A 22,110-nucleotide genomic window follows, 5' to 3' on the forward strand; every position below is an offset into this window, starting at 1 on the left:
CATGAGTCTGAGATCCTAGTCACCTCCAAGCAAGAGAAAAGAAAGCGTTCGTTGGGAATAGAATGAGTAAACCAGATTCTGTATGGGCTGTGTTATATGGATTCACAATTGTCATTTAAAGTAGTCAATTCTCGGAACAGTCATTTCAAAACCAACTGTATATTTTAAAATGCATTTCAAACCCAAACAGAAATAAGTTTTGTATTCTTATGCCATGTCCCAGCTTGTATCCATTAACTTAAATGAGCAAAAGAGGACTAGGGGTAGGTACTGTTTCAAAGGGACTATTTTCTGATCCCTTCATTAGCTCCATAATTTTCTGTTACATTCATTAATTTCCCTCGATCAGAAAGGAAAATAAAAATTAGAAAATGTAATCTTTTGCTAGAGCCATTTTCTACTACCCCATCTTCATGTCTTTCCTTCACTCATCAAATATTTGTCTACGTGGAGTAGAAGACAGAGAGAGCAGAAAATAATGTAGGCAAAGTCGCTATCCCCAGGAACTTTCATTTTTCTGTATTAGAACTTCTTTCTTGATTTTTCCAGGTGCAAGACACTTCCTTCATTCTCTGTATTGTGGTGATACAACCGGAAATACCTGTCAAACAACTGAAGAACCTCAACACTGTCCCCAGCAGCAAGCTGCTGTACCATCGGCTGGACCTCCTGGGCCAGCCTAGCGCTTGCCTCCACTTCAAACAGCTGGCCACTCTAGGTAAAGCCCTGGTGCTTCTCAGCTTCCTTTGTGGTCTTCCTCATAGCAGCTCACCATGAGTATCAGTTTGAATTAAGATGTTGAATACCTGCAGTGCCAGTGTGGGGAGGCAAATGTAAAAACAATTTGAGGGCTTGCCTGGTATCAGGTTCTCCATCAGACACTGAGATGAAGATTTGTGCGTTGGTGATTTGTTAAGGATGAACTCTCAGAAGAAACGAGTGAGGAAGTGAAGGAAACAGGATAAGGCAGGAGGAGAAAGCAAGGAAGAGTTTGATTTTAAGTGACATTCCAGCCTCAGCCTAATCCTGTGAGGGGCTTTGGAGTGTAAATTACATCGCAGAGTTTGCCCAGACTCAAGAAAGGGAGCTGGACTTTTGTATTCCTTAGTCACTGGCAGCTTTCTGCTAGTGCTGGACAAAGAGGTTTTAGCAGCCCAAACAATGTCCATCAAAGAGAGTGACAGGTATGGCCCACTAGAGGCAAGCACACAGATATAGGGATGCAAGGCAGGAGGTGGAGAAATGGTAAAGGGTCTAAGGGTAGCATACCTATATATCTATATAGCATATCTGTATCTATCACAGGTCCCTGCTTGAAAAGAGCTCAGGAGATAAGCAAATAATTCAAAGGAAGCAAAAGGGAATTTACATGTGTTCTGTGCCCGGTACTTTACATTCATCATCTGAGTTGAACTATTACAGTTGAGGATGTTTGAGTTTATTGAAATACATAACTTTCCCACGGTAACACAGAAAGTAGCAAGGCTGAGATGTGGTTCATGCTTCGTCCATGCCTGATTTGCCCCTTCTATTGCATGCTGCCATGTGCAAGGCACATACTAGGCATCCATGGTGTGTGTTGTCAGTACATCACAGTGCAGTCACAGTACTTTAAAACAGGTATTCTCTTTTTCACTGTTGAAAATACTTAGGGCTCAAAAAGTGAATAAGAATCATTAGACAACTGGAAAACTGAATAGAGGGGCCACAGGTGGGAAGAGGATCAAAGATAGAAGTCGCCAGTCTCTAGGTTCCAAATGAGAGCAGTTGTGTTTGGGTTTCTCTTTTGAATTCCATCCTATAGAGTTTCTGCCTGGATATGAGATCAAGAGAGTAAGTAGGCAGCCTAAGTAGTCTCATCTATGACACACTCCAGTGGTGTGGACAACTTGGAGAGGGCCAGGGATGGCAACTTGGATTTTACATTGTTTGTTTGTTGTAATTTAGGTTTGTGAGGAGGGGGGTTGCCTTCTGTTTCTATACAAAAGAGTATGTATGTCCTTTCATTCATATTTTTAAGAAATGCTTACAGGGCTTCCCTGGTGGCACGGTGGTTGAGAGTCTGCCTGCCAATGCAGGGGACACGGGTTCAAGCCCTGGTCTGGGAAGATCCCACATGCCGCAGAGCAACTAAGCCCGTGAGCCACAACTACCGAGCCTGCGCGTCTGGAGCCTGTGCTCCGCAACAAGAGAGCCCACGACAGTGAGAGGCCCGCGCACCGCGATGAAGAGTGGCCCCCGCTCGCCGCAACTAGAGAAAGCCCTCGCACAGAAACGAAGACCCAACACAGCCATAAATAAATAATAAATAAATAAAATTTAAAAAAAAAAAAAAAAGAAATGCTTACAGAGGACTTCCCTGGTAGTGCAGTGGTTAAGAATCCACCTGCCAACGCAGGGGGCACGGGTTCGAGCCCTGGTCTGGGAAGATCCCACATGCCGCGGAGCAACTAAGCCCGTGAGCCGCAACTACTGAAGCCCGCGAGCCTAGAGCCCATGCTCCACAACAAGAGAAGCCACCGCAATGAGAAGCCCACACACTGCAATGAAGAGTAGCCCCTGCTCACCGCAACTAGAGAAAGCCCACATGTAGCAACGAAGACACAATGCAACCAAAAAAAAAAAGAGTTGTCTTTAAAGAAAAAAAAAAAGAAATGCTTACAGGAAAGCTAAGATATGCATGATTCCCTTAGCCACTGTGGGAACAAGCTAAACACTACTACACTACTGCTGGTGCAAATGAGGTCACTATTTTTATTTTTTTATTCTTTTTAAAAGAAATTTTATTGAAGTATAGTTGATTTACAAGGTCATTCTTTTTAAATTTGAGACAGTGAAGTGCAGCAGTTTTTCTTGATGAGAAAAAAGCTCAAGCCTAGATTTTTAATTTCCTTTGGATAATCGCTCATAGCTACACTGTCCAATATGGTCGGCACTAGCCACATGTGGCTTTTGAGCACTTAAAATGTGACTAGACCAAGTTGAGATTTACTGTAAGTATAAAATACATGCTTAATTTTTTGTATTGATTACATGTTAAAGTGATAATGTTTTGGATATATTGGCGTCTATAAAATATACTAGTAAAATTAATTTAACCTCTTTGGTTTTGCTTTTCTTCATGTGGCTACTGGAAAATTTTATATTACAATTGAGGGTTGCGTTGTATTTCAGTTGGACAGTGCTGCCTCACAGAGATGCCCAGAAAACGTAGAGCTTTATCAGCTCCCATACTTTACATAGGACTAGTGGGCTGATCCTGGGGCACACAGACAGACCTTATGCCAGTGTCTGACTTTAAATGGGTGCTCTTTCCACTGTACCACCCAACTTCACTTTGGCCATAGAACTCCCCCAGAACAATGTGTGGAGAAGTTTAGTAACAGTTGGTAATGAAAATGAAGCAGGATAATTGAAATATTTTTAAAAAGAAATGGAAAATAAAGAAACAATGGCAAATAAGTGGTTTCCATCTAATTTCATTGATGATGGGGATTTTGAGGCAAGATATTAAATGTACGTCAGAGCTCCCTTCAAGCGGGCTGAAGGAGGGGACATTGTCTTTCTTGGTACACAAAAAGGCAAAGAGTAATTTTAAAAGAGTATATCATCCAGTGCAATTAAGTACACAAGTATGTATATAAGTACTATGTATCTTATGTAAATTAGAGCTATGTGTCTAGCTCCTGGCCATAAAGCTTTGGGTCCTGTATATTGGTTTTTTCTCTCCTTCAATCCATGTCACTACAGGAAAGGCCCACTCCCCAAGTTGTCTCTCCTTCCCTTCCTCTGGCCCAACTCTTTTGTCCCTGAGACATTTCTTATATTATTGTGTTGTTCCAGTATTGTTGTTTTACTCTTTTTTCTTTATCCTTGTCTCTCCAATTGGGTCCTAAGCTCTTTGAGTTCCAGGACAGTCCTCTCTCTCTGGCACATCCTTGCACGGAGGACGCCATGAGCGTATACACATGAATTCACTGCTAGGCAACCTAATTTTTTTAAGCCTCTGGCTTTCTACTCCTTGATATGCATATAATAATAACTCCCAAGCTATGCCATGATGATATGAAAGTTAAAGGAGACATAGCATTACTGGAAGCATTGTCTTCTGGTAAAGGAAGACTAGGTAATTCTGACCCATCCTGCTGGGTTCAACCAAAAATCCTGGATGGAACCTTTTTTAAATCTTTTGAAAAGTATCAGAGAACTAACCTAATCGGTAGTGGACCTAAGTCTAGGAGAATATAAGAACCCAGAGAAGGAAGCCAACCCCTAAAGCTGCTTTTACAGTGCACATATTTATCAATACAGAAGAAACAACTGTGAAATTGTGCTTTAGGTAGCTCCTTAGGGTTAGGGAGAGAGGCAAAAATGAAATCCAAGGTTCTCAAAAGGTGAAGACTAAAAAGGAAACTCCTCCCTTCCACACACACATACATGCTTTTAGCAGAGGTCCCAAAGGACTACATCTTTAGGGTAAGGGTGAATTGGAACTAAATCAGCCCTTGACATGGGATTCCTGTCATCTGAGTTGTCTAAGGAACCTCAAGCGTTCACTCATCGTGGACTTGTTGAATACCAAAGTCTCCCAGGATAGCACTTAGGCCAGTATCCTGTCTCCTTATTGGGAACTGTTTCCACCTTACCATCCTGCCTCACCTTGGTGTGCAGCACAAGATGCAATATCCTTTCTAGAGGAAGATATTCCCATCCTGTTAAGCCTCAGCATTTCCTACAAATTTGTTAAGTACAGTGTCCAGTCAGCGATAACCAGGCCACAAGGAAACAAAACACTGTGAGTGAGAACTAACAAAGGAATAGAAAAGGACCCACAGATTTAAATGAGATAGGACATGTGATAGTGCTTTCTAACGCTTTTAAAAATATACGATTGAAGAGTAAAATTTCAGAGGCAAAGATGTAGTGTTTTTGTTTCAAATTGTAATTCATTGCAAGGATTTCTGTCGTAAATAGAGAACTGGGCTTTTCCTCTTAGATAAGACCAACAATTAAATATGTGTATATTAACTACTCCGTTTCCATAGATTTTGTTTATGCCATGTTTGGCTGTCCCCATCTGTGAGAAGAATTTTTTTAGTTGATTTTTGCGTCGACTCTGCTATTCCATTTTTCCTTCTTCCTCGATAATCATACTAATATGAACAATAAGAGTTAACACTTCCAGAAGCACTTGAGTTGTGCAAGCTCTGTTCTAAATACTTTACATTTAGTAAATCGTTTGCTTTGCGTATATTGAATAATATAATGCCACAACTCTGTAAGGTCGGTGCTGCTATTTCCCCCACTTTGCAGACGATAAAAACATCACAGGTATTACAACTTGCCCAGCATCACACAGCCCGGAAATGGTGGAGCCCAGGCTCAACCCAGTCTGGCTCCATGTCATATGCTGCCTCCTTGACCCTAATAAGTGTAGGATATTATATGTAGACCTGAGCTATGTTGACTATTTGTCATTCTCAGCCCTTGGATCTCTTCAGGTTCACTCAGGACTGTAAGCTCCCTGCAGGGAGAGGAGCTGACTTTTTTCCTTCCCCGCTCCTTCCAGCGTGGAGTTCTCTGCTTTCCTTAGAGAGGACTTTAAGCCACCACAGCTGACCGATGGGCAGAGACTTCGCCATGCTTTTGTTTGGGCCTGAGATGCAGGCTGTGTGTTCTCGGGCCTGAGATGCAGCCTCCGTGTTCTCAAGCCTGCTTTGTTTGCTTCTCTCTCAGAAAGTCCAACCGTCATGCTGTCTGCTGGCAGCTTTTCCTCCCCCTATGAGCACCTCAGCCAGCCGGAGACAAAGCGCATGGTGGAACACTACACAGCCTATCTCAGCGACAACACCCGCCTCATTGCTAACCCGGGGCTCAAAGTGAGTGCTGTCCCGGGGCTGCATTTCTGCTGCACCCCTCCACAGGCCTGGGAGGGGGTTCTGGTAGGGAACCTTTGAAGTGGGAAGCCAAGCTCTGGATCTGTGCCTCTCAGCTGGAGAGCCAGAAAGGCAGAGTGTGTGGCCCAGGGGAGGCTGGCCGGCGAGGACCCTTCTGATGGATTAAGAAGCCCTGTGGGCCAGATGAAGAATCTCTTTCAGGCCTTAGATGCACTAGGGGCTTTCTAGGTAGGGGGGTGTGAGTTAGAGACCAGTGAAACTTTCCCAGCCCCATTTTTCCCAGGGGAATGAAGTAAAGTGCCCCTACTGTCTGTTGAGATAAATATGATGCAGTTTAAGAAGAAGAGATTTAGGGGGTGTGTGTACACGTGTTTGTATGTGTGTCTGGGTGTGTATTTAATGCTGCATTATAGGCTCTTTCCTCTTAAACACAGAAAGCCTAGCTAGGATGAACAATTAAGTAAATCACACGTCCACTGGCTATATTTCAGGAAGCTTTTGTTTCACCAAGTTTGGCTGTATCCATCTGCTGTGGAAAGATTTTTAAGAAGTAATTGGGCTTGGCTTCTCTGCAAGAGAGCTTTGGGAAGCTCTGCCAGCAGGCCTCTCTCTTTTCATGTGAGTCTTAAAGGATCCCTGCTATGTCTTCCTTTGTTTCCCAGTTCTCTGTCAGAAATGAAGTAATGGCTACCAGCCACGTCACAGATGAATGGATGACACAAATGGAAATGAGTAGCCTGAACACTTACATTGTCCGCCGTTACATAGCAACGCCCAATGGCGTCCTCAGAATTTATCCTGGTTCCCTCATGGACAAAGCATTTGATCCCACTAGGAGACAATGGTGAGTTTTAGGGGCTTCCATTATCAAAGGTTCCCCCCCCCCAGTCCCGAAGAGACATGATAAGACAATAAAGCAACTTCAGGCAGTCATATTTAAAGAAGATACTTTTCATGACAGTGAAAATATGTTTTTGAATCATTTTCTAAATGTAGTATTAACAAAAGCTTTGTGGGCTTCCTCTGTCTACAATGCTTTTATCTCTTCATTGAAATTTTGAGACTGAAATACTTTATACTTGGCCATTTCAATTCCTAGTGGTTTGATTCCCATCTTGTATGCACTGTGTCCCCAGTGGGTATACTTAATGTCACTGCGTGTGATTATGGCATCAAATGACAGCTCATATGTGACCTATGAAAAATGAACACATGTAAACTGAAAAACACTTTTTTACTTCTGGGATTTATTTTTACTCTGATTTTCAAAAGCAAAAGCTAGTCAGGTGGTATAGCAGGAGGGCAACCTGGGCATGAAAACAGGATTTCTAGTCTTGTGCTGCTTAGTAACTGAGTCACTCATGAGTGGCCGCTATTTTTACTGCCTGTTCCCCACCTTTACCAATCCAGGGGACATTTTTACGTGCCCAGTTGTATTTGTTTCTACTTGATTTGTTAATTTTTGTTTTACCCTCTAAAACATCTCTACTATAGACCTTATTAAAAGCTCACATATATACTGAGTTCAGCATCTTTTTTAAAGAGAATTTCATATTTTTCTTGACCCCTTGTTGCTGATGCTACAGTCAGACATAAAAAGTAGGAATCCTTTTGAACTTGAATGTAACATAAGCACAATTTATAATATTTTTTTAGTGTTACGAGCTTACTTTTCCTCAAAATGTGCAAAGTTGTTGTTCATACCCTCGAGTAACGACTTTCTTTGGTCTCCATTAGGTATCTCCACGCCGTAGCTAATCCAGGTTTGATTTCTTTGACCGGACCTTACTTAGACGTTGGAGGAGCTGGCTATGTAGTGACCATCAGTCATACAATTCATTCATCCAGGTAGTATTTCAATTAATTTTTACTCATTTCTTAAACACATTAAGGATACTTTGAAAATCTGAATGGAATAGTAGACACCAAGAATTAGTGGCGAAAGTATGACCTTTGTTGTGGGGCAAGCTGGGGTTTGGATATCTTCTCTAGCTGTGCCATCTTGGATACCCTGACCTTCCTCCTGATGTCTGTAAAATGGGGATAATACTTAACCTCACACGATTATCGTGTGATTGAGTCAGTCAAAAGCACTTAGCCCTGTTAGTGGCCGTGAGGGTGCTTATGAAAAAGAAAAAGATGTTAGATTCAGTAAAGCTGTTCCTAGAAATGCCAGTTGTAAACCAATCAAAGAAATAGCACCAAGAGCCTGACAATTATTATTATCAGAGAGTGTTTTCCCAAGAACAGAGTAGTTTTAGTGTTTTCCCAAGAACAGAGTAGTTTTAGTGTATCAAGACTTGAGATTGTTTCCTTTTGTATTTGGGTCTCTTTAGAATTATATAGGAGTTCGTTGTTGTTGTTGTTATGGTTTTGTTGCTGTTTTTACTTTGTCCTTGCTCTCTCTTGAGGAATGAAAAGGCATTTTGAAAATTGATTTTCCAAGCATGCTATAAAATGTCAGTATTACTGTAAATATATTTAGGGTGCTTTACATTTCAGGCTTTTGAGGTTTCAGTATTTAAGCTACAAATGTTAGTGAAATGTTGGGTAGAGAGGCAAGTTGAACACATTGTTTTAATCCCTTCATTATACAAATCGCTATTTTTCCCTAGCAACCAATAAAGACCATATTTTGACTGGTATCTGTAATGATGCCTTAAAATTTATGGGAGACAGATTTTCTTGCTTAACTTAGGCTTTTCACAGTGCTCATTATATATCAAATGGCTGACATTCAGTAGAATTCTTCTAACTCTAGTACGTTGGAATCAAGAATTGGGAAGCAGTGCTGTGTGGAATTTCAGTATCATGACCTGTGTCTTCATGGCAGGCAGGGCCCTGCTGCCAGCCAAATATTGATTTCTTTTCAGGACATGGTATCTGTTTGGCTCCATCACATATAAACAAGTAAACATTCTTTTAGAACAGATCTTTTCAATGTTTTCATTAACAGGCCATCTGTAAGGCATACACCTACTATTGTCTGAATAGCAAAACTTGTCATTTCTCCCATATATTCTAATCAGTTGAGAAAAAGTAAACAAACGTGGTTTCTTTGAGGGGACAGCAGTCACCTTGGTCTTTGATGACAAGGACATGGGCCGAAATTGGGCTCTTAAAGATGTTGCTGGGGAAGCAGGGAGAGAATGCCTACCTACCTGTGTGTGTCTTACTTAGGCTTTGACATTCCACCCGGCTTCTCCCATCTGCCACTCATTATCAAGAGCCATTAGCTTTTCCTTCTACACAGTATTCTTTTTGTTGGGTGGGGGGAGGAGGTCACAGAGAGGTGCAGATTTTTATGCTCGTATATATGTTTTTATTAGAATTTGGATGGGTGGAAGAATTTTCATTTCATTTATTTATAAATATTTATGGTGTCAGCCCAAATGACACATGATGGAAATATGATGGGCTTTCAACTTAGAAAAAACCTGGGTTTAATTCCCTTATTTGGTTACTGTTTATAGTGTATTTAGCCCACACAAGTTTAGCTATTCGAGTTTAACAAGAGTTAAATGGCCATTTAAATCCTGTCCATCAGTCACTCAATGAGAGTATATTTCAGGAATAAGTATCTGCTGTTGCCTTGATCAATATGCAGTCCCATGGACTTGATCATTTGAACATTTTCCTTAGCTGAGCGTGTTTTTATTATTTAAAGCCATCTATTTCATTCACCATAGTTTAGAATGCAAGTCAACTACCGCTTCTGGGTTTCAACCAAAGTAACTATAGCTTTAATGGGTATATTCATAGGTGGGCTCTGCTGAGGTACTTTTTCCAAATGATTACCAGTGATTTTGGTCTCATGTGCCAACTTGAGAACCTGCCCTCCTCCTAAGATGTGATTCCACTCTGAAAAAGCGGATTTGTCATTTACTGTCTGTATGACTATTAACAAGTTCCTTTCTGCCTTGGTTTCCTCACCTGTGAAAGAGGGATATTAGGGCCTATCTCAAATGATTATTTAAAGATTACTGTAAATAATATACATGAGGCTCCTGGAACAGTGTGTGGCCCATGGTCAGGGCTCAATAAATGTTAAATACTTTTATTATTATTATGTTCCATGACTCTCTGAGCCTCATATGGAAAACAGAGGTAACGATGCCCAAATTGAACTAACATAATGAAAATTAGAGATAATGCATGTAAAATGCTTAGCACTATACTTGCCAATGTCAAATCCCCAATAAATGGTAGTTATTTTTATTATCATGCTATTCATGCTTTAAATTTCTTGCATTTTAATGGTTCAGAAGAGGGAACTTAAGCTAACGTTCAGCTTGTTGTGAAGCACTCTAATTCTCCCTTGGTTTTCAGAAGCGGTTGGGCTGAGAGCTTGAGGACAGGTTTTTTCAGTGCTCACTTATCAGTTAAACAGTTTCTTTCAGCAGCATTATTAGTGGCCTGAGAATCTAGGTATGCATTCTTTGGAGGATGATAATGTGGTAGTGATGATGAAGTACAGTCAATGATTAAGGGACTGGTTAGACAAATCTTTGGCAGTGAAAATCTCACCAAAGCGCTGCAAACAGCATGGACCATTGTGCTGAGAAATGTAGGCTTAGTTTGATTTTTCTATGGTATTCTTTATAGGTTGCTATGGTAACCATGTACATTGTTTAAATGCAGGTGAAAATATGAATGCTAGACTTCCATGGGCAATATATAATATATGCTTTTACTTCAGCACGTTTACCATCAACAGGGGCAGATGGCAGTCATACAGGGGAATTTTAGAAACAAAATCAACTTGTCCCACAAAACCTGAATTGTATTTTTCACTGAGGCAGCTATAGTATTGTAGAAAGAACCAGATTTAGTCTCTAAACCATAAATAAAAGGTGATCAATCTTCTTTAAGTCTTTTAACCATTCTAAACCTAATTTTTCATTTATAAAATAGGAACTGTAATTCCTTTCTGATGTCTTCACAGGAAATTAAGTAGATGGTTTAAAATTGCTTGGAAACTCTTGAGTACCATGCAGATCTAAGGAGGCAGAAACCCTATTGGTTAGGAATATATGCTTTGGAGTTGAAGGCACTGAGTTTAAATCCCTGCTTCTACTAGTTATTCACTGTGTGACTTTAGCCAAATACTTAATCTCCCCAAGCTTCAGTTTTCTGGAAATAATGCCTCATAAGGTTTCTGTGAGAAATCACGGAAGTGATATATTCAGATGCCTACCAGAATGCCTATAAATCGTGAACATTCAGTAAATGGAAGCCATTACTATTATCATAATGATGGCTATTGTTTAGACTCATCACTCTTTCCTGAACAAGCAAGAGAAGTTTAGACTTCTTCTGACTAATACTTCAGCAAAATATTCTTTTCTACAATGGACAAATCCCGTAAGGTAACTGAGTCTTGGATTTCTTCCATGGTGGAATTTAAGTTACTTAAGTAATAATAGGGGCTCTTATTGAGGCAATAGCCTCTCAGAGACAATCCCACAACATGGTCTTCCCCCATCCCATGCCAAAAACAGCTTTGACAGCAAAGCTCTGATAGAAATTTCATTATGGGTCATGGTCCCTTTTTCTTGTTGTTTTTTGGGGTTTTTTTCCTGGTTTTGGGGGTTTTTTGTTTTTGTTTTTGTTTTTTGATGGGGGTGGTGAGTTGCAAAGCTAATTTCACTCCCAAGTTTTGATTTTCCCAAAGAGGACTTTACTTTGGGAAGTTTCTTCTGAGCTATTATTAACCCCATTTTCAGATAAGAAAACTGAGGCTTAGATAGGGTAAGTAGCATCCCAGGAGCCACATAGATAGAAATCAACAAGGCCAAGTTTTGACCCCAGATCTGATTGATTCCAGAGCTAAAAGGCTAGCAAGCATCATGTTGTACTGCCCCACTTTCTCTTCCTTGGTGCTTCTATTTTTGAGAGTAGCATTTTAGAATGGAGACAGAACTGGCCTATGAACCAGGAGAGTCTCGTTCTAGAATGTGAGCTGGGTTTTGAGTACAGCCAACTTTAGTGTTATAGAAAGAAAACAAAACGTTGTTTTCACTAAGTTTTGCATGACCTAAAACTAATTAACCTTTGAGAGCTCTATAAAATGAGATGTATAGATTAATAACTATAGATTTATCATGATCTATAAAGTGAAGGAAATAGCTAAGGACATCACTCAGGCTCCTTGTCTAAAAGTTTCCTTGTTAGAGACTGGTGGTTGCCAAGGGGGAGGGGTTTGGGGGAGGGATGGAGTGGGAGGTTGGGGTCAGCAGATGTAAGCTTTTATATATAGGATGGATAAACAACAGGGTCTTACTGTATAGCACAGAGAACTATATTCAGTATCCTATGATAAACCGTAATGGAACAGAATATTAAGGAAAGTATGTATAAATATGTATAACTGAATCACTTCGCTGTACAGCAGAAATTAACAACACTGTAAATCAACTATACCTCAATTAAAAAAAAAAATTGAAGGAAAAATAAAGGTTCCTTGTTGGAAGGAACCTAACAGCCACACATTAAACCTCCCAGCTGATTGATGCCTATGCCCCCACCACCCCCATATTCTTGACAGAGAATAATCCCACCGTTGTCTGAACATCTGTAGTTAGGACTAGCCATATTCCACAGCTGCCCCTGTTTTGGGCTGGTCTTATTTGGGAAGTCCTACCTTTAGTCTTAAATTTTTCTCTTGTCAAATCTCCATGTTATGCTAAGTTAGTCACTTAGTTAATTGTTTCTCCGAGGGTGGAAAGTGCGGAGAACAGGAGGCATGTGTTTCTGATACCATACGATGTCCTTATGAGTGAACATAGCTTTTGCCTTTAAATAAGACACACCTCTTATTCTCACTGATCATTTTCACATGAAGTACACAGCTGTCTTCCGGGCATACTGTGGCTGTGATGGGCATTGACTTCACGCTTCGATACTTCTACAAGGTTCTGATGGACTTATTACCAGTTTGTAACCAAGATGGTGGCAACAAAATAAGGTGAGCCCTTCAGGGACCCCATATCCTATCTAGCTGCAAAATACAAAGGAAAAGATGTCAGGTATCTCCAGTTGAATGCCGAGCACATTGTCATAGTCAGCGTCAGAAATTGAGTCCATTGCCTGGGCGTTCTATTAAGGAGGTTTTTGTTCTTTTGTTTTTCTAAGATGCATGCTGTTTATGACTTAGATGGACAGATTTGGCTTCTAACAAGAAGAATAATTGTGGCACAGAATTCTCCAAAAGCTCTTGTTTCTCTAGGAGTCAGTAATTAGAGGTTTCCCATATCTTGGGTGCTAGAAAGACCAGAGGGTACTCTTGGGTAGTACTTTTGATGTGAACTTAGTTATTAAGCCAAAGTCTTTGTGAGATTTTCAGATGCTTAGACTGTTCCTTTGTACATTTCCCCAGAAAGAGGCTCATGGAACCAAAAGTCTTTGCCACCTGAATTTCAAAAGAGCACGTCTGATCAAAGCAAGGGCATTCCCTTGATTTAATACAGGCCACTTTTTAAAATAGCTTTCTTATTTCCAACTCATGGCCCATGCTTCATATCACTGCTAAATTTCACATTGGCCCTTAATGGGGGAATGCAGGATTCACAGCAAACTGTTATGACGAATGGAAAGTAAAATAGAGCAGAATATAGTCTTGATTAAAGCGGTTCTAGCTTCACTTATTTAGTGTTTCCATCAAATATATTTTTGCATGTCCTCTGAACGTTGTATTTTAGGTATGTTTGTCATTGAAAGAGGAAATTATATGGTTTACCTAATATTTGTGCCTGTAAGTACCCAAGACTGCTTCTTTCGGAATCTCCCTCCCCAGAAAAAAGAAAAAAATGTCCCACTTTATACATTCTTGCAAAAGATCTTTGAGCCCATCTTACTTAGTCTGGGTGGTCACATTCTGTACGAAGTATGTAGGTGACCTCAGAGTCAGGTGTAACTCTCGCCTTAAACTGTATGCTAGGTAGTCCAGCGCCTCGAGAATTAATGTGTCTGTCACCTGACTGCCAGCCTTCCTTCATTTCGTCCATGAATATTTATTGAGAACCTGATAAATGCAACTTGTGTCAGGGCTAGCAAGATAGGTGCTCTCCAGAAGCATAGAAGAGCAGCTTCTGTGAATGAGGGATGTCATTGTCTTGGCACAGGTGCTTCATAATGGAGGACAGGGGTTATCTGGTGGCGCATCCAACCCTCATTGACCCCAAAGGACATGCACCCGTGGAACAGCAGCACATCACCCACAAGGTATCTGTCGCGAAGCTAGAGCCCAGTTCTCTAACGGGCTGCGGCTCGCTAACCACATGGCGTCTGTCTTGTGTTCTGCTCGGCCTCGGTAGGAGCCCCTGGTAGCAAATGACATCCTGAACCACCCCAACTTTGTAAAGAAGAACCTGTGCAACAGCTTCAGTGACAGAACGGTCCAGAGGTTTTATAAATTCAACACGAGCCTCGTGGTAAGTTGATTCCTCAACGCTCTCTTCTCCCATCCGGCTGTGGAATTGCAATGGAGTCATGGTTTATGTCTGAATGTTAGCTATTACCGGCTGTTTCATTGCCTGGGAATTAGAGTGATAGGACATGACAGACCTTAGTCCAACTCCCCAGTCTGATGGTTGTGGGATATAAAGCCCTGAATGGAGAAGTGAGTGTTTTAAGATTTCACAGTTGGTATTTTGCTTTGGTTTTGTTTGTTTAAAGACTTACCCAATCTAAGCCCTTTGAAATGTCTGCTGAAGTCTGTTCCCACACTCTTGTATAAATATATGTGGCACCATGTGGTCCTCTCTTCCTGTCTTCTAGAGATTACTCAGTCTCCCTAAATTCTTAAAGCCAAATTAGGTTAGTTCTTGGTCATCCACCCTGTTAGATGAGAGTTCTTATGTAGATCATCCAAAAATAATTCCTTTTTTTCTTTTAAGCTTAGAATACTCTCTTGTGATTTGAGAGGCTACAGATTTACCTGGATATGGTTAGAGATCTTAAGGATATACTTATTAATTTGTAAATAATCCTAGCTGAGAGAGAATGGGTCATGACAGAACCAACATTCAAAAAGTTATTCACAAGAAGTAAATGTATTCACAAATCATTACATGTATTATTAAAAAGATAATCATAAAGATGTATTGAGTTAGTACACCTGAAACTAACACAACATTGTAAATCAACTGTACTCTAATAAAAATTTTTTTAAATGAATAAAATTAGCTTGAAGTCAAAAATAAAAGAGGTTAAATAAAAATCCTGAACTTAGTCTCAGAAAAAGTGCAAAAACAATTGTGTAGGGTACTAGAAGAGTTTTAAGAATGAATATATTAATAGGATAGTGTGTTCAAAGCAAGGGAAGTCATTATTGCTCTGTTCAACCCCCATACCCGTTCTGATGAGCACTTTCTGTAAAGGAGACATGGACAAACAGGAGTGTAATCAGAGGGAGGCTGTCAGGTAAGGTTGTCATATGAAAGTCTGCCTTACTCTGTGTATCTTCTGTCATTTGTACAATGATTTCCTGAGTCTTCAGCAGAGAAGCTAGGATATTGCAGTAGAAATTTTTCAGACATGCAAATTTTAGTGGAATATGAATTAGAATAAATTCTTAATGGCCCAAGTTATTCCAAAATGGAATTGGAACATTCCTGGTTATTGGAGCTAACAGGCTGATAAGCCTATGTTATTGCTTATATTGTAAAGGTGGGCATCTTCCAGGCAAGAAAGGATTCGTCTAGACCTCTAAGAAAACATTCAGTGCCGTGATTCTCAGGGTTAGGCTTATCCTCACCATGCACACATAAGGGATAACTGGCATGGAAACAAACATGGGCTTAAATACTTGGCCTACTACATATGACACGTGCAGAAAAAATGACCATACTCAACTTTACGATGCTGCTTTAGAATCTTTGTCTTTCAAAAATTGTAGACATTTCACGAAGCCAGCTATCACATTTTCTTGTTATAGAACGAAGAAAAGGATGCTTGCTTTAGTTGGATTGAACTATTTTCAGCAGTTGGTTGAAGGGTTGTTTTCAGGATGGTAGAGCTGAATCTTTGCATTGTTGTCTGTCACTTCTGACAACTCTGTTGTCTGTAGGGGGATTTGACGAACCTTGTGCATGGCAGTCACTGTTCTAAATACAGACTGGCGAGGATCCCGGGAACCAATGCATTTGTCGGCATTGTCAACGAAACGTGTGACTCTCTTGCCTTCTGTGCTTGTAGCATGGTGGACCGGCTCTGTCTCAACTGTCACCGGTAAAAATGGGACGGGTCATGTTCTCTGTTTACCACACTACTGAATATTTTAACTGATGCCAACTGCAAAATAAACATGAAGTGTTCAGGTGTGTCCTAGAGGAAAGGAAAGTCCTGGTTACAAAAGCATTTAGAGCTGTGTTGTTCGTAACATCCTTGTCCAAAGAACCATGGATTGAGGTCAACTGTGTGTTTAAACCTTTAGTGATAACTTTTACTGTCTCTTTTAACTAGCTCATGGTGTCTTTATTTCATTTCCCTCAGTGCATGTACAATATATAGTTTATCAACCCTCTGCATAGTAACTTTCTTTTTCCTTTCCAGAATGGAACAAAATGAATGTGAATGTCCTTGTGAGTGCCCTCTAGAGGTCAATGAGTGCACTGGCAACCTCACCAATGCAGAGAACAGGTAAATTTAAAATGTGTGTGTATGTGCATATTTATAATGGGAGTCTTGTGTATAGATTTGTTTCGAGTTGGAAGTATAAGAAGGTGATTCATTCTAATGATGGAGCTGTTCAGTGAGCCAGTTTTCAAACTCCATAGTGTCTTACAGTGAAGTCCACTTTCAGGTTTGAATATAAATGATAAAAAATTTTTGAGTATATGTGCTACTTACAAAAAATATGAGACTGTTACAAGCATTAACTAAGTGCCTAACATGTGTCAGATACTGTATGCCCAGTAAGTCACTTAGTTTTCTTTCCTTTTTTTTTTTTTTTTTTTACTTTATTTATTTTTGGCTGCATTGGGTCTTCGTTGCTGCGTGTGGGCTTTTCTCTAGTTGTGGTGAGCGGGGGCTACTCTTCATTTCGGTGTGTGGGCTTCTCATTGAGGTGGCTTCTCTTGTTGCAGAGCACAGGCTCTAGGCGCCCAGGCTTCAGCAGTTGTGGCTCAAGGGCTCTAGAGCGCAGGCTCAGTAGTTGTGGCACATGGGCTTAGTTGCTCCGCGGCATGTGGGATCTTCCTGGATCAGGGCTCGAACCCGTGTCCCCTGCATTGGCAGGCAGATTCTTAACCACTGCGCCACCAGGGAGGCCCTGTCACTTAGTTTTCAAATTAACCCTTTGATAAACACGTAGGAACATTTCACACACACAGATGCTCACACATAATATAGCATTATTTATCTCAGTGACAGATTTTCAGGCCAGATTGGCCCAAGGTTTCATATAGCTAAGTAGCAAAGCCAGGATTCAAACCCAGATCTGTTTGACACTGTCAGGGGCCAAGGGCATGATGAGTTTGGAATATAGATGGTATTGGTCCTAACCTTCAGACTTGCTCCTACGTAGAAACCCAAGCTGTGAAGTACACCAGGAGCCAGTGACATACACGGCTATTGACCCTGGCCTGCAGGATGCTCTTCACCAGTGTGTCAACAGCAGGTGCAGTCAGAGGATGGAGAGTGGGTAAGCAGTGCCCGGCGCTGATTTCACGTCAGCATCATAGCTGCAGGAGCAGAACCTAGTAAAGAATAGGGACCAGCAGCCTCGCTGAGCTTTTCCAGATGATATGTATCATCCCCATTCTTGATGTTTGAAAAAGATGTACCAGTTTTTCGGATCCAGAACTGATTTTGATAAGCCTTTTATCTACCAGGTTTAATGTTATTTGGTTTCCACTTGGTACAGCTATTTGGCACATGTACCATATCTTAGTAGCCTCATCTGTGGATGGGAAAGTTATTCTTGAAATAAGAGCAGTAAGAGAGGAAATGGCATGAAGAAGCAAGGGCAAGGGGGCAGGAACTCATGGGTTCTAGAAACAGAACCCAGCTCTATGTGTGATACATTGAAGCTCATCAATTCTTTCTTAGAAAGCAGATATGCTTTACAGTAGTGTTGAGAACTAAAAACCACATGCTCCCTGCTCCCTCTCCCTCCTCCCTAGGGTGTTTGGGACTAAACAGCTGCAAGCTGCCATTTGATTCAACAAAATTAGTGGGTAAAAGGGGCAGCCAGTTTTACTTTCAGTATGTATTTTAGCAAAGGAATGGTAGGGCATCAGATAGATTAATTCGGTGTGTTATGCAGTAACCCAAAGCCTCTTAAGCTTGAGAAACACTGTGTATATTTTCTTAGAGTGTCATAATGCACTCAACATGTTAAAAGTTCTAAGAAATTGGCAGCAAAGAAATCTGTTTAACTTATCCACTGTTTCCCCAACTTGTTTGATCAATTTTTCCTTCCTTCCTTTTTTCTTTTTTTTTAATGACCGTATACCTGGGGTGTGTTAGGCCAAAGTCTAACAAACCTTGGGGCCATGTGGTCTTTTAAGATGATTTTGAGTGACCCTGCACTAATCCATGATGTGTGGACTTCATGGTTTGATTCACAGAGAGCGGTTCTATTTCCCTCATCTCCAAGTTGTTAAGGGACATTAGACAGCTTTCCCGTGGCAGGCTATGGCTGTTCTCCTTTTATAAGGAAAGGAAATTCAGGCTCAAGGAGTTATAGCGCTAGTGAGTCATGGAATCCCTGAGAGCTATCTGATGCCCAAGTCCACGTGCTCTCCCCTGCATGACACCGCTTTCTGGAACATTCAGCGTTGTCTTTCTGGCAGGGACTGCTTTGGTGTGCTGGATTGTGAATGGTGCATGGTAGACAGCGATGGCAAGACCCACCTGGACAAATCCTACTGTGCGCCCCAGAAAGAATGCTTCGGGGGGATTGTTGGAGCCAAAAGTCCCTATGTTGATGACATGGGAGCAATAGGTATGTTTTTGGGGGACCCAGAATAATTTGATTCTTGAAAACACATTTTCTTGCCTCTATACTAGGACAAAGATCTTAAAATAATTCTCTACCCTACTTCCCTGATTTCTTTGCCAGTAGTTTTTAGTTGCAAAACCAAGGCAAATAATTACTTCCAAAGCTGGCTAGCTATACTGTGCAGAGTAAGCAGCCATCTTTCCTGCCAAATTTTGCAAGCCTGGAATTCATTCCCATAAAGCTTGTTCTGAGAAATATCAGGCCTGATTTCTGAGCAGCTGAACTGTGGGGTTGTGTGAATGTGAATCCCAGCTGTCAGAAGCACAGGGCCGGTGATGGGCAGAGTGACCTGTGCATATCGCTTTCCTGCCGCTACCTTCCCTCACAACTTTTGAAGGCAGAAATCTTATGACTACAAGGTAGTATTTAGGTCCTTGAGGTCGGCAAAAGCCAGAGCTGTCCAGTGCAGCGGGGCGGCTTGGGGTGGGGGACAGGGACATTGCTGGGAGGGACACCACTGGGGTCAGGCCCCAAGACCCCAAAAATACTACCTGCATACCCACCCTGAGACCTTCTCAGCGTCTTTCCGGAATTACCACAGGCTCCTCAAGCTTAGTTGGCAAGTGAAAAGATATTTAAGCCTTTAGCTAATGCCTTTTTTGACATCTCCCCACATTAGCCTGTCTGTGGAAGAAAAGCTTTTCCTAGGTGAGGAAGGGTTCTGAGCTCACGTATGACTACCGGACCAGGTTAGGACACGGTTGAAGTGACCTTGCTCCAAGAAGTCCCTTTATGTGCCCACCTGCAGTTTCCTGTCTGAAAAGTGCAGATAGTGTCTTCAAGGGAACCCAATAAGCTTTGAAATTTGATCCTTTTGGGAGGTCACGTGACTGAGCCACTGAAATAAATGACACCATGTAGAGTCAATATGTGCAAAGAGACCCACGTTGCCCTGCCTCACCTCTGTACTAAGAGTAGCGCACAGCCCAGGGCTGGGCCCTTAGACTGGGCACTGCATGTTTAAGGGATCCTCAACCACTCGCTTATTTCACAAGTCCTTGCCAATTGTGTGCTCTGCAAGCAAGCAACATTTCATCCGAGAACCAGAAATTAAAGGAAGCCCTGTTCCCACATCCCGGTGGGTCTTCTTTAAGGGATTCGAAGCTTAAAGCAGCCGTTCTTACATACCTTCACTAAACCCCTTCCCACTGCATTCCTTCCCACCTCACCCCCGTCCCCATCTCCTGCTACACTTGGGAAATCTTTATGAAGGACATCTGTTTGTTTATTTTAATGAAGGTGATGAGGTTGTCACATTGAACATGATTAAAAGTGCCCCTGTGGGTCCAGTGGCTGGAGGCATCATGGGCGGCATCATGGTCTTGGTCCTGGCTGTGTACGCGTACCGTCATCAGATTCATCGCCGGAGTCATCAGCATATGTCTCCTCTTGCTGCCCAAGGTGAGCTCGAAAGGAATCCCAAAGCTCCCCCAGGAGGCAGCAGGCTCCCAGGGCTGTTCCAAGGCGAGAACGACAGTAACCAGTTGTAAGCCTTTAAGCGACTGTAAGACCAGTGCTACATTTGCTGCTACTGGGGAGTAGATTCAGAGGTCCCCAAAGCCTGCTTCCCTCCTTTCGTTCACAGCTCATTCTTTAGGGCCTAAATCCTGCAAGCCCCATTTGATTCCCCAGAAAATCCCTAGATTATCTCTCTCCTTACACAGGCGTGAGCCTGCCGTAGCTTGCCTCTGGAATAAGCCAGTCAGGGGAGCTGGGATGCTGAGTGGGAAATTTTGTTCTTCGCTAAGCTCAGATATGCTGCCTTTGCTGTTCCGAAAAGACGGGCAGACCAAAGATACCTCAGGTCACTACTGGCAAGAACATGAATCTGTTCTATTGCAGCTATTATTATATTGTGTGAATGAACACACATTCAAAGGAATGATCACATCTCTTAAAACAGGATAAGGACTGTCCAACCTGGATAAGAACTTGAAGTCAGATACAAAATGATTAATTGGTAGTTGTGGCTTCCATATCAAGAGTTAAATGTGGTATCTGTGCTCGTTTGCAAGGAACAAAAACCATTTAACAACCATCCCCATCCTCCCTAAAAACCCCTTGGGATGTGTTACCCTGACCTTTGTGGAGATAAGGCTCACTCATCATTTTTCCTGGACTTGGTCAGGAGCCTGGCAGCAGTCATGATTAGTTGATATTGGAATATTTCACTGTGGTCGCAGTCCTGTCGGGGGATCATGGGATTGTGTTGTCTGATTTAGTAACTGAGCTGACCGCAAAGCTCTTTCCTCTTGATAAGGTTTGGTTTGACTGAGGATGACGGCCATCCAGTGTTACCTTAGGCCTGGCCTTTTATAGGATTCTGTAGCACCATTTTATCAGCACAGTCAGCCGTGGTTTTAGACCCCTTCCTTCCGTTTCAGGTACTTGAGGAGAGGATTAAAGACCTGTTAGCCTCAATCAACATCTTTTCTCCTCTGTCTCCAGAAATCAATCTCAGGTGCCTCTCTGGATTATTCATCTCTTGTTCTCTCTTCTGATTCCTGCTCCCTCCTCCTTAAAAAAAAAAAAAAAAAAAAAAATGAGATGGGGCATCAGTTCATTGATGGAATGCTGTCATCCAGTCATCAAATGAGCACTCTGCAGGGCATTAAAGTGGGTGATTTTGTTTGATTAAATAGTCATGTTTCTCTCTTTTGAATGACGGGTAGAAATGTCAGTGCGTATGTCCAACCTGGAGAATGACAGAGATGAAAGGGATGATGATGGCCACGAAGACAGAGGCATCAGTGAGTATCCAGGCTACTTCCATGCAGAACGTGGCAGCAGGAGGCTAATCCAGAATAAATGTGCTTTCTCGTATTAAAGTTTAAGATGCTTTGGCGTGATGGGGTTCTTTTTTTTCCCCCATTTTCATTAGGAATAAGCATAGGTATTTGCTTTGTTCTAGTACATCTCAAAAGATTTCAGGGTGTTCTTTGTTGCATTAAGTACTTTGGCTTAAAACGCCTTACTCTTCCCTTTCTTTCTCCTCCTCATTACTTTCCAGTATAGCATTTTAGAAAGGGAGTCATCAGGTATGCATTTCTTTTAAATCCCTTAACTAATGTATACAACTCAGGGGGAAAGAAAAGAACATTTCTCTATCAAAAGAGAGCTCCATGTGTGTTGAGATACTTTGGCCTTCAACTATACAGAGTATATCTCCTTGATGCATGTTGGAGATTTGTCATTGTCTTGCTGCCC

General features: G+C 41.6%; 1 protein-coding gene across 3 annotated transcripts in view; it reads left to right on the plus strand.

The window, feature by feature from the left end:
- Positions 1 to 22,110, plus strand: part of CACHD1 (cache domain containing 1) — a 210,724-nt gene that overhangs the window by 173,822 nt on the left and 14,792 nt on the right. For 2 of the 3 annotated variants that reach the window (XR_005016827.1, XM_036828750.1), the window contains exons 13-25: positions 550 to 718; positions 5,737 to 5,879; positions 6,560 to 6,741; positions 7,635 to 7,745; positions 12,742 to 12,864; positions 14,021 to 14,120; positions 14,213 to 14,329; positions 15,967 to 16,127; positions 16,452 to 16,538; positions 17,425 to 17,541; positions 18,695 to 18,846; positions 20,143 to 20,304; positions 21,576 to 21,653. Coding sequence is in view for 2 of the 3 variants with exons in the window: in XM_036828750.1 (XP_036684645.1) it covers positions 550 to 718; positions 5,737 to 5,879; positions 6,560 to 6,741; positions 7,635 to 7,745; positions 12,742 to 12,864; positions 14,021 to 14,120; positions 14,213 to 14,329; positions 15,967 to 16,127; positions 16,452 to 16,538; positions 17,425 to 17,541; positions 18,695 to 18,846; positions 20,143 to 20,304; positions 21,576 to 21,653 (1,702 nt within the window). In the remaining variant the exon portion in view is untranslated. The remainder of the gene's footprint in view (positions 1 to 549; positions 719 to 5,736; positions 5,880 to 6,559; positions 6,742 to 7,634; positions 7,746 to 12,741; positions 12,865 to 14,020; positions 14,121 to 14,212; positions 14,330 to 15,966; positions 16,128 to 16,451; positions 16,539 to 17,424; positions 17,542 to 18,694; positions 18,847 to 20,142; positions 20,305 to 21,575; positions 21,654 to 22,110) is intronic. The other variant, XM_036828760.1, reaches the window with a different exon arrangement.

Source organism: Balaenoptera musculus, chromosome 1, assembly GCF_009873245.2.
Source record: "Balaenoptera musculus isolate JJ_BM4_2016_0621 chromosome 1, mBalMus1.pri.v3, whole genome shotgun sequence".
Lineage (NCBI taxonomy): Eukaryota > Metazoa > Chordata > Mammalia > Artiodactyla > Balaenopteridae > Balaenoptera > Balaenoptera musculus.